This window comes from Phasianus colchicus, chromosome 12 (genome assembly GCF_987193195.1).
Source record: "Phasianus colchicus chromosome 12, bPhaCol1.hap1.1, whole genome shotgun sequence".
Lineage (NCBI taxonomy): Eukaryota > Metazoa > Chordata > Aves > Galliformes > Phasianidae > Phasianus > Phasianus colchicus.
In genome coordinates this window covers 17,520,792-17,533,016 of record NC_143447.1, presented here as the reverse complement: position 1 = coordinate 17,533,016, position 12,225 = coordinate 17,520,792, and the positions used below count along the sequence as shown (strand labels likewise).

Below are 12,225 nucleotides of genomic sequence, written 5' to 3'. Positions count from 1 at the left end.
ATTGCTCACTTTCCCAGCTCTTGCCTCAGATTCCTAAGCTGCTGAAACTATGCCTCCGGTGCATTAACAAGATAGTAGTTCATTCTTTCACAATCAGTTGTGTTTTGTTGACAAACTTCAGGTCGAGGTTTACATTCCTGTAAAGCATGCAGGTAGCTGGTGAATAGAATGTGGCTGTCTCGAAGCTTTGCAGGATTCACTGTCTGTGTCTGTACTCCTCATGTGCTCAAGGCTGCAGGACTGTGAGTTGTGCAGGAGTCTGCCGTGACTCCTGCAGTGGAACCAGATGTCCCAGATGCTGTGGGAGTGTGTTACTGGCCTGCTGCAGGGAGATGAGGTACAGCCCAGATGGACCAACTAGCTGTGGTAGTAACAAAGAGCAGTTGTGCTTGAAGATGCACAGCACTGGGGACTGTTTTTTAGCTACACAAGCCTCCTCGCTCTGTCTTCAGCACTTTCCCCTTCTAATCTTGGAATGATGAAGCAGGGAAATCACTTAGAGGCAGATGTGCAAGCTAAAGCTGTGTTTTTGGTTCCTTTTCTCCAGTTGGCTTGTGGACTCTTGTAAGGTATAACTGAAAAGGTGAGATTACAGAGCAGGAGTAATCTTCCAGAAGACTTTTATGGATTTTTCTTCATTTCCAGTTGCACTTAGTTGTTTCACTGTTTTATGTGCCTCAACATACTCTATTTGTGTCTTGTGACTGAAGTATTCTATTTCAAGTCAATAGCACAAAATGGTTCAGAGTTCCCCATTTCACTTCTTTGGCTGTCTTCTTCTAACTGGTATTATGTCAAGGAAGGCATGGTTACAAGCAAGATAAACTAACTACATAGTTAGTGCAGATTTTCTGCATTTCCAGTTTTGTTGGCAGAAGTGAAAATATGCAACATCTGTTCCTCAGTCAACAATTTAGCTCATCAACCTATTATATTATGTAGCCCAATGAAAAGGTTTTTAGAGGAAGAAAGATGCATAGAAGCCTTGTAATTGACTTTTTTTTTCTCCCCCTTACAGTAGATACTCTGTAAATATTAAGGCCTATATTATATATTTCCTAATGTGAATTCGGGCTGTCTTTCATTCTTCCTTCCAATCCATTGGCCACAAGCCAAAGGTCTCACTCAGCACTGTGGGTCAGATATCATTCGGTCTGGCACTGGTATAAATGCAGATTGATTCAGCCACTTAAGTTACTGCAAGCTTATGCCAAGGCGATTCAGATCAGAATCTGATCTGCTGGGCTGTATGAGATCTTTGAGTCTTGTGTAGGAACCATCACAGATTCATAATTCTAGGTGAAAACAGAAATACATGGCATCTCAAGCTGGGATTCCACTTGAGGAAAGGAGAAGAGTGGAGGAGAAATCTTTTTCTACCATTTTACATGTTTTATGAACAGCCGGGCACAACTTTTACTGAGTTCAGAATGGTTGTGTACTGCAGAATCTGCACAGCAGTAGTAATGATCAGCTTGGCAAAGCATGATTTTAAAAAGTATTCTTATTGCCAAATAATGTCAGTAATGATAAAATACATGTGAAAAATTACCTATAGCCACCCGACCTGCTTGTGCATCACTGGCTGCCAATTTCTTTACAGTATTTTCTCCATCCTATGAAATACTGGCTGCAGGTTCTCATCCCAGAAGAATATTAACAATACAGAGAAAAAAAATCTAATTTCCTATAACAAAAATACTGTATTTGTGCCAGACATTGAGGTGTTTCATACTGCAGATCAGCAGTCATTCACTGCAATGGGTGGTAACAAAGATTTTGTTATTGTAAATTAATTATTTTGGCAGGATTACAGTAGGTTGCATTCTCTAAGAGATAAAACCCCTATCCTTGCAGGACACACACACAAAAAAAAGGTGTTGGTTTTTTGGTTTTTTTTTGTTTCTTCTTTTCTTCAAAAAACTCAACAGTTTTCCACTGCCAGGAAGGTATGTTTTTCGAGTTCCAAACATTTGGGAACATCAACAAAATCCTCTATATGTCTCACTTCTAATGATTAACTCACATTATATGATAAGAAGAGCAAATCAAGGACAGCTGTGGTTTGAGAGGTGTATTCAAAGCTATTGTAAATATAGAAGCAATCTGTCCTTTGTTCTAACATTCATTACAGATTCATGGCTTGACCCACCATCTGTTAATGATAAACCATGGACAACTTGTTAATTGTTCATAAAGGTCACAACTAAGTTCATCTTCTTCTACCTTGAAGAAAATAACTTTTCTTGTTGAATTGGGAGAAAAATCTGCAGGAGGGATGGTTGCTTAGCAGTGCAGGCACACATCACAGCTGACAGACCTTTTCCTGCCACTTACTTGCTTTGGCTTGGCAAACAACTCATAATTTATGTCTGCTTGTATGCATTCAGCACCACAGCTAGAAGCTGATATTGAAAGATTGTCCACAGGGTCTCACTGCTGCAAATTGATCTCCAGAAAGTGATGTAGCTGGATATGTCTAGAGAGAGCCCAACAGGCTTTTGTGTTCTAACTGTCTCTAGCTCTCCTTGTAAGCATAACTGGGAGCCAGATCATCAGCGTCTCCTAAACCTAACTGCTGCCCCAGTGGACTGCTCTAAGTTGCACTACTAGTTCCAATTCCCTGTGGTTTTTTTTTTCCTCCAACTTATGATACTGATGGGCAAATCGCAGCCTCTTTCACCAACAGTTAATCTTCAAAATACTCCTGGCTACAGAGGATAAGAACAAATGGCTCACACTTGGTTATATCACATAGAGACAGTCCTGAGTTCAGGAAAGCTGGTGCTGGTATCATAGTAAAGACTTTGGAAAGCATCATGAAAAGTGATAGCTATGCATATTTCAAATAGAAAGGTACCTTCTTGAGTTAAGCTAAAACCATCATCTCTAGTTTAATTTCTATAGAGGAAAAGCCTGGAATAAAATGTATCTCAACATAAGAGAAAACCTTGTGCTTGTTTTACAAAAAAAAGGCCGCTACATGGCAATGTGTCCATCACTTACTTAAATTCACATCACTGACTCCTCACCATCTGACAGGTAGGTGCTTTGTTTGGGAGAGTTATTAGTTGCCATTTGTAATCTTTGTCTTAATAGCATTATCTCCCCCCCTTAGTAGAGGCTGAATTACCTTTTGATCCCTCCACTCACTGGCTGCAAAGGTACCAGCAGAGCTAGTTCACTAAGATAAACAGCTAGTTCACTAAGATGAATCCTTCCCTTTTTCCTCTCCGATTTTCCATTCACCATCTGTGAAAAGTTTTTTGCTATGGCCAGAAGTGTAAAAATCATGTATCAGCACTAAAACAAGTTTAAGACTCTCTAGACTTGTGCTGTCAGCTCCAGTTAATGCAGCTTTAGAGATAAACCTAGGTATGAAAAGTGAAGAGGTGCAGACTAGAGTGCTGGCTGTGTCATTCCCCTGTGATCTCTAAGCTGCAGAAACCAAGTCCTGAGTGTGCCTTTGAAACAATGTCAGCCTCCTTCTTGCACAACAGTTTGCACAGCTCAACTCTGCTGGAGTTTCTGGGAATGTACAAATTATTTTGATGATTCCTAAGAAATGGATAGAGTGCTACAAAAAGGCCATATTCATGAGAGCTTCGTTTGAAGTGGGATTTTTTCTGTCATAGCGTTACTGTCTTCCAATACAGCCTCCAGTGATCCTATTAATTGGAAAAATAACTTTTCTTTTTTGATATCTTTTATTTAAAAGCCTCATTCATTAAGTGCTTTTTTTTCGACGGAGCATTAAAGCCTCCCACTAAGATCAGTGGATTTGAAATTGAATTCTATTGTGACTATTTTACTCTTTTTAATGTGAGAAAGAAGAAAGCATGAAAGGCAAGCCTGTTCAAATATTGGCATTCATTTTCTCTGAGTAACTCTGAGACATTACAGTATTTAGGATAATGTCTTTAAAGAGGTGAACAGTACGTAATTCGCTTTTTGATGTTTGTACTGTGCAGCTGAAGAGGTTTTTGTGCCTCAAATCCTTACAACATACAGTGTGTGTCACTAGCAGGGAGTGCTATAATTTTGTAGCATTTCCAAAAGCCTACTGAGTTTTACAATGACCAGCGAGGCATTAAGGTAACAACTTTCCAGAATGTCTTTAAAGAACAATTGCTGTCACCATGATGGTGATCCCTTCTTTTGACTATGCAAAGTGGTGAGCTGCAGTGTTCTCCTTATACCTCAGATCTGAGTAGCTCCTTGTCTAGAAAATACCCAGCCAGAACCAGTGTGCTAGAGATGAGCATCCTCTTGCTGAAATAAAATAATCCTAATGACATCTTTACTTACTTTCTTTTTAATAAATCGCTTTTAGGTAGCATTGCTTATTAAGGGATGAGTAAGTTAAAGATGTGTTCACTGGAGCTTCAGTTAACAAGATTCTCTTCCAGGATAACATCTGTGACACTAGTTAGTGTGCAACTGTAGTTCATGTAGCTCATAAAAACATTGCTCAGCATTGAATGCATGTGTTGTAGAAGGAAGGTATTCTCAGGCAGTCAGCCTGAGTGGAGTTATGTGTCTCCATGGTTATGCAGTTTTCTTTTACTATCTAGCTTACTTGAAGTTAGCTCAATTATGCATTTTACATGAAGTGGTTGTCTGCTTCATTTTCATGAAGTTCTACAGATTGAATAAGCTATGGAGGATTTCTGCTTTTTACTTGTCACAGATCAAAATGCTGCACACATGCTATAGGTGGTATGCTAGAATATGGCACCTTGTAGGCAATACAGTATCATTTCACATCTTTGCTTTTATTATTTGAGTTTTACGTAGTCCTCTGTGTAGCCAAGAATTGGACATGATGATCCTTGTGAGTCCCTTCCAACACTGATACGTTATGATTCTATGACATGAATTCTGTCTGGTTGGTGTGGTTAATTAAATGTCATTTCCTCATTAGCATCCACCTGAGCTGCAGTGCACCAGTACTTAAGAGCACTGTCAATACCCTGAATATTCATGCATTCTGCTCATAATCTCTGAACTCTGTGCACAATAGAACTTTTCAGAATAGCAAAGTCAAGCATAATTATGCAGAGAGACATGCTGGTCAGGTCTTGTTCCTCAGGGTCATGTAGTTCGAAAGCACAGCTGTAGGCAGTTTGCAAAGATTGCTTCTCTCTTTCCCTTCTAAGATACTGTCACATCAGCCATGAGCATTTTCTGCTATAATTTATTGTTTCTTCCTATATTGAGTCAGAAGGGTATGCATTTTTTCTTGGCTAAGTTAAACAAATCAGTCATTTCACAAAAGTTTCCAAATGATAGTTTGTTGTAAGCAAGACCAGATATGTTCTCTTTATAGATCCGGGGTTTAAAAGAAAAAGAAAAAAAAAAAAAGGAAGGAAAGAAAGAAAAGAACAGGAGAGCTTGAAAAACAGCTTACAGTTTGCTTTGGGCTGAGATCTTATCAATGAAAAGACAGAAATTTCTTTCATTAGCATGATGCCATAGTGAAAGTCAAACTGGTGTTTATGAAAGTATATTGCATGCTGCTTTTCAGTTAAAACTCTTGAGTTTAAATTAGCAATATTTGTAAAAAGCCTGATGTTAAGGGGTGTAGGGCACTGACTTTCAGAGCACACACATTAAGGTCTCAGGAACAGTTAAATTACAGGATGTTTGTCATTCATCTCAGGTGCTGTGTTAGAATGGTGTCAATAGGAACTTGTCTTGGTTTTTTTCTGACTTTCATAGAAGCAAGAAATAAAACCCCTGGGGGAAAAACTCTCTGCCCTATCCTAACGCCTTGAATACTTGAACTCTGAAGTCAGTAAAGCATGACTGTATCTCTGAATGCTGGAGCTTTAGCTGTAGTGTTATCCTTGGCTTCAGCAACTTTCAGCAAACTGGGGACAAACCCATATCTTTAAACATCAGATGCCTGCGGACTGATGGATAAAATTTTTAAAAATCTTGCCTTCAGCTTAGTTATTACTGTCATTTTGAACTTTTTCTCCCTGCAACACATTCGCCTTATAAATATTGTAGTATGTTCAGGATTGGCTGAAGGGATGCTGTGACCTTCTGCCAGAAGAAGCAGGTCTCTTATAAAAGAGACTAACATCTCTTTGAGGTCAGAAAAGTGAGATTTTTAAAGGTGATGTGTGGTCTGAGGACATCCCTGCAAGGTCAGCAGTCCTCAGCTAAGGCATAAGCAATTCTTCCTTATCCCATTCAGTCCAGAGCAAATCACAGCCTGTCCTCTTTTGTGGTAAATCTGTCCTTTATTCTGCCCCATTAATCCTCAATATAGGGATTCTTTGGGCTGGTCCTTCTTAGGTATTCCTACAGCTGCCCAAAGGCAGGCTTGCCCTGGCTTAATTTATTTTTATTCCTCTCTCCTTTTCTGGCTATCTTTTGTAGATCAGGAGTTGATGAAGTCCTTGACAGATCCCAGCACTTACTGTAAATTCATTCTGTTTTAATACCTAGTATTCTCCTGAGGCATTTGCTTTCAAAGCAATTAGACACCTGTCATCACCTTCAGTAGATTTCAAGCTTTCTTAGAGTATCCTAAGGTGAAAATAGCATTCCAGTTGAAAAATCATAGCTTAGTCTGAAGGTTGGAGTCTTTCTGTGAGTAAATTTTCTTTAAGCTGATGAGTGCAGCTGCTGCCTTGACAATTTGTGAGTTTATTTCTTTCTGGATATCCCCGCTGGCTTGCATGTTACTGCCAAAGAATGTGAATGGAGGCATTTTTTTTTTATTTCTTTTGCCTTCTCAAGTAGTGCTTAAACTGGGAGTTAAAAGAGCTCTCATTAGGTTCATTTTTCCTAACTGTTCATTAACCCCCCTCCTTGTTCCAGTGTCGAACAATCCTTTCATCTTTGTGTGTGGGTTGATTTCTAATTTACAATGGCTATATTGTCAGCTTAGTGTGTTGTGGCTAAACTACGTGAATTTTGCATATGCATTTTTGTGATATTGATATCATTGGCAGTGCCTCCTGAAAGGGAAGAAAACACTCCTTTGTTTGCCACTAGTGTCTATTCAGCCATTTGCTTGAGTCCCTGGCTTCCCAGACTGGGCAAGTTGCTTATGGGTTTTGCCTCAGTGCTTGCAGAGCATCTCATGAGGCAGGCAGAGAGCCGTACCACTCTGCACCACGTTCCAAAGCTGATCCTCCACATTTACAGATCATGTTGCTCCACTGTGCCATCAAAACACACACATTTTCAGAGTTATATCAATACTTTTATTGGTTTTTCTGATTTTCAGAGTATTTTTGTTAACAGCAGTGTTTGTGACAACTCGATATTTTCCCAGCATTCTGCAGAATGAAAGCTGGATCAGGTGCCAAGCTGGAGCAGGATTTCAACCCCTGCAGCCCAGCCCCATTCAGCCATGAGTGATGTGCCCTTGCCTTGACTGCCCAGAAGTTCCCTGTTTGCAAGAGGGCTGCAGTAGTTTTCCCTGCTTGAATACTTCATACCTGTGTCCAGTCCTGAGGGTCCTGTGTCAGGGTGAATCCAGGCCTGAAAACTTTTCCATGGATATACTTAATTGTTCCATAAATATTTGGGAACAGAGAGACTGTAGCAGTGCATTTAGCTGTCCAGAGTAGGAGGAAAGGTATTTATGAGAATTTGCTGTTCAGTTGGAGTTTGATTTTTATGCCTCTTTTAATGATGTCCTCTCTTCATCGAGCAGCATGAGTAACAATTCCCCCTTTGTATGTATTTTGTATCTATTCCTATTTCCTATTGAAATTCCTAGGAAAGAGACTATCCAAGTACAGAGTTGAAAATTTCATCTTAAAATAAGCCAGATGTCCAACCTTCCTTTAGCTGCCAAGCCCAGAAGAGTTCAAGAAAGATGTTAAAATCTGTCTTTCTGGCTGTGAAAAACTAATTGCATAGCATAGGTGATGATCCCAGTCTCCCAGGAGAAGGAATAAAAACTGCCTCGGGCAAAAATCTGCTGTTATTTGTCTGAGGATTGGAGCTGGCAGTATCTGTGGAAAAAGTTTCATTGCTTGCCCTCCTTGCTGGTTAACAAATGCTGAGAGAGAAACACAGACAAAGGTAGGTGTGTGTGTATCAGTGGCTGAAAACCTTATTCACCTTAGGAGGAAAGTGTCTTTTGTCTCTCTTTTGGAGAAATTCAGTGCTAGAGAAGTGCGGGGAGGCATATAGTAAGAATAACAAACAGGTGCACATATTTTCTTTCAACAGTAAAGCAAACACACGTTTGGTGAATACAACAAATATAGGAAACCTGTTAATAAAAAGTCATGAATGTGAGTGACTAAAGATGAATATTAGAGCTGGTCTGTGTTACTTTTATCAGCAGGCTTCACTGGTGCTACAGTTCCTCCTATGCAGAACTGAGAGCACACATTGTATACGTACATATCTCCCTGTGCTGGCTTCTCTGAAGCAGGATCCCACCAATTCTATTTGAGAGTTCTTTTCGTGTAAGGCCATTTTGCATCAGGTCTTGTAGTGATCCACACAGGAAGGAGAAGCACTGTGTGCTCCAGCCTAGAACAAAGCTATGTCTCTTGCATTAGATGGTCTTTGAGAAGCAGCAGGGGTTTCCTACGATACTTCAGGACAAATAGATGGGAGAGGAGGTGGAAGAGTGCATGCATCCATGTGTATTTCTGCCCCTATGTTCTAGCCTTACAGTCATCCACACTGCATTTGCATTGTTCATACTTCCATCCAGTCTCAGTGGTGCTGATATTTGGAGCATCCTAAATCTCTGGCTTGCCAATTTTCAAGAAGCAGCAGTCTGAAATGATAACGTTTTTCAGGGAAGGAACTCCACTGCACTGACCTTATTCAGAAACAGCGGAGGATAGAAAGTGCAATCATTTTGACACCATCCTAATTATATTTCCTCACTATTCCTCCACCTCCTCTTCCCTGTCATTTGCTTGTGTGTGGCTCTAGCAGAAATAGGAATCATACCGAAGTCCTGAAACCTATTGTTTCTTTATTTTAAATACAAGGTTCTTTTATTAACTCCAGCTGGTGCACCTCGCTGTGCTCACTGCATTTGTTTTATTAAAATTGAACTGCGTGCAAGTAGGACATTGTAAATCACAAGTGACTGGGCCAGAGGAAGAGGGAGGGAGAAGCAGGGACTCCAATTGTATGACAACAAAGAGAGCATATAAACAGGCTGGGCCTCTTGGTTAATAGAAGCCAAAACTCACGAAGTACAATTTGCAATTGCTCCCAGGAGAACAGACAAGTGCCAGACAGTTAGCAGGGATAGAGGAGTGAATACTTGAATACCTAATGTGTTCTCCTATATACTGGAACAGAGCTTCTCTATGGGTCTGGGCATGCAGTAGGAGCTGACTGCCTCTGCTGTAATCCTTGGTTACCTGATACCAGTGCCTTACAGTGGTCACCTGGTCTGTGGAAGTAGCCTTGTCAGACAGACAAAGTCTTGGAGAAGGTGTTTAAACTAAGGCAACCAGTTCCACTGTCTCCCTCATGAAGAGGGAGTATACCTGGGCAGTATTCAGCAGTAGTCATTTTTCAGCTTTGCATCTTCGTGGCTGGTGGAAAGAGTTGCACCTCAGTCCTCTTGGAACCTCATGGGCATTGAGAGAGACAGCTAGTGTGGGTGGACTCAGGGTAAATGAGTCCATACAGAAAGACAACCCCATGCTAGGACTGTTCTTCTGCATGCAGCACTCTGGGAGCTGCAGTATGCTAACTGATGAATGCAACAACTTTATGAAGGGTTTCTTGTTAATAAGTTTGCTAAGTGTTGAGTCCATTACTTGAGTCCATTACTTATCCACAAACTTATCCACTCGCTGCTGCACACTTCAGTTCTGGCAGTTATTTTTATGCTGTACATATATATGTGATTTTGAAGCTGTTCAGCTTTGCCCATGTCTCAGTCTCTTCTCTCCTGCAGTGCTCCTCAACCTGTGGGAAGGGCCTCCAGTCACGCGTTGTGCAGTGCATGCACAAAGTCACCGGGCGCCATGGCAGTGAGTGTCCTGTCCTGTCCAAGCCAGCAGCCTACAGGCAGTGCCACCAAGAGGTCTGCAATGAGAAGATTAATGTCAACACAATTACCTCGCCCAGACTTGGTGAGTGAGGGGTGCTGGGGTGAAGGTGCCACCTGTGAAGGACCAGATGAAGCCCTACATCTCAGTTCATTAAAAAAAAAAAGAAAAGGTGGGGCTTCCAGAAATTAGGAGAGAGACAATCAGTCAGACTAAAGATTTGGAGTGATTCGGTCCTTCCTTACCCATCACTTCTTGCCTCAGACTGCCCAAGTAGAGGCTAGGCCAGTGGGACCAATAAGAGTAGTGGCGGATGACTGATGGATCACAGAGGGAGCTGACAGGTTTATCTTTCTTAGTCACAAACAAACATCTCACTGCACTTTAACTGTGGTGTGTGTAAAGTATGCTGTTTTATTCGTCCGTGCCCCAAGGAAAATGCATCACCTTGACAAGTAGAGCACGACTGGCTTTAGTTTATTTTTTTTCTTTTTCATTTGTTGCCACAAGAATGTGGTTTGATGAATTAATTTGCCCTGGGAGGCAAGAAAGCATCCAGATCCCTTTTGTGAAAACTTGATTTTCTGCCACTGTCCTTCTTACCCTCCCTGCATTCACTGTGTACCTGGCCGAGCTGACTACTGTGGTAAGCCATTTGTTTTCCCAAATACTGTGTTTAAGAGAAGGATCTAGTTAAGAATGCTTATGTTAATACAAAATTGTAGGAATCCATAGTTTTCCATGTCATATTTGCTTACTTTACAAGGGAATAATTTTTTTTTTCTTCAAACTTCAGCTTTTGTGCTCAGCCAAAGCTCCGAGAACCAAGCTGATTTCTTTACATTTCACACATAATCAGCAGTAAGACAAAGCTGAACTAAGCCATCAGTTGCTGACACAGACTAATTGAAGTCTCCCATTGGTTTTGTGAAAATGCAGAGCTGCTAAGTAATAGAGAACCATTTCTAATCATGCTTTCCAGAGTTAAAAAACATTTAAACTAGGACTGGACATGAGGCTTCTGAACTGAAAGTTGTTTCCCAAAAGTTTAGTAGGCTATTTAAAAGAGTATGGGAAATTTTAGTCTTGCAAATACAGACATACTGAGGAGCTTTTAAGCTCTTTTGTTTAACAACATCTGAGAGTGCTTCCCAAATATTTTAGCACTAAGAGCATAGTGGAGGGAAAACATTTCATTTGAGAAATAAGCCTTTGATACGCTGATGAGAAAATAAAACCTTTCTAATTCACATTTTAGGACAAAGCAGTAAAAAGCTCTTGTGTTTAGAAGACTGAGAAGGCTCAAGTCCCTGCTGAAAGTAATCTGCAAGTAATTTGGGATGCTTTCGTTTCTAAACTAGGCTTGGAATCACCAGGCCAGAAACAATGATATTTGATATTAGCAGAAGGATATATCATTGAATGTTTTGCTCTTCCTACGTATATACAGCTTCTCATTGGATTATTTTTAAACAAATTTTTCTGTTTTCTGCAACCTCACAAAAAATACACAGGAAAAAATCCAGTCCTGTACAAAACCCATGCTGTCTTGTCCTCACTCTACAATGTTTCTCATCCTCTGTAATGTTTCTAGTAGTATGTAAGATTGGAGTTCACCTTGCCTGACTTTCATATCTGTGTCCAGTGTCCTTCAGTGAAGACACATTTAGAGGAGATTTATACCTGAACTGTATTTCTTCCAAGATGTGCTTCCTGTCTTATTTCACAACCCATAAGAGATCTTGGGCCTCTAAAAATCTAGAGTCCTATTTTATTTGTGGCTCAGTGCCTTTCTATTACATAACGCCTCCCTTCTCAGATTCTTATGATGTAGCTCTGATATTCCTGCAGGGTATCTCATTTAGGTATCTAATTTACCCAGCTACATCGTGTTTTTGTAAACTGTGGCTGTTTGGAACCATAGCTAGCAGAGTGTGCATCAGATCTTACCTCCTTCACTGCTGGCAGGCACAAAAATAACTCTACCCTCCTTGCATTTAAGATGATCACTATTTTTTCTCTCAAATCAAAAAAAGTAAGAAAAAGATGTATTTATTTATTTATTTATTTTCTGAGACGGTGCAATTCCATTGCATCAGATTTTATCAGACCTTTACTTCTCCAACTAAATGAAGCTTTGGTGATAGGCATTCCCACCAGTTCTCTGCTGTGGTTTTCTGGTGCTTGACACTGAGACTCAATGCTAAATACAGGGTAACAT

General features: G+C 40.4%; 1 protein-coding gene across 9 annotated transcripts in view; it reads left to right on the top strand.

The window, feature by feature from the left end:
- The window catches only part of ADAMTS17 (ADAM metallopeptidase with thrombospondin type 1 motif 17), a 176,864-nt gene that overhangs the window by 151,811 nt on the left and 12,828 nt on the right, over positions 1-12,225 (top strand). For all 9 annotated transcript variants that reach the window (XM_090149089.1, XM_090149086.1, XM_090149085.1 and 6 more), the window contains one exon: positions 9,911-10,088. In XM_090149089.1, coding sequence (XP_090005215.1) covers positions 9,911-10,088 — 178 coding nt within the window. The remainder of the gene's footprint in view (positions 1-9,910; positions 10,089-12,225) is intronic.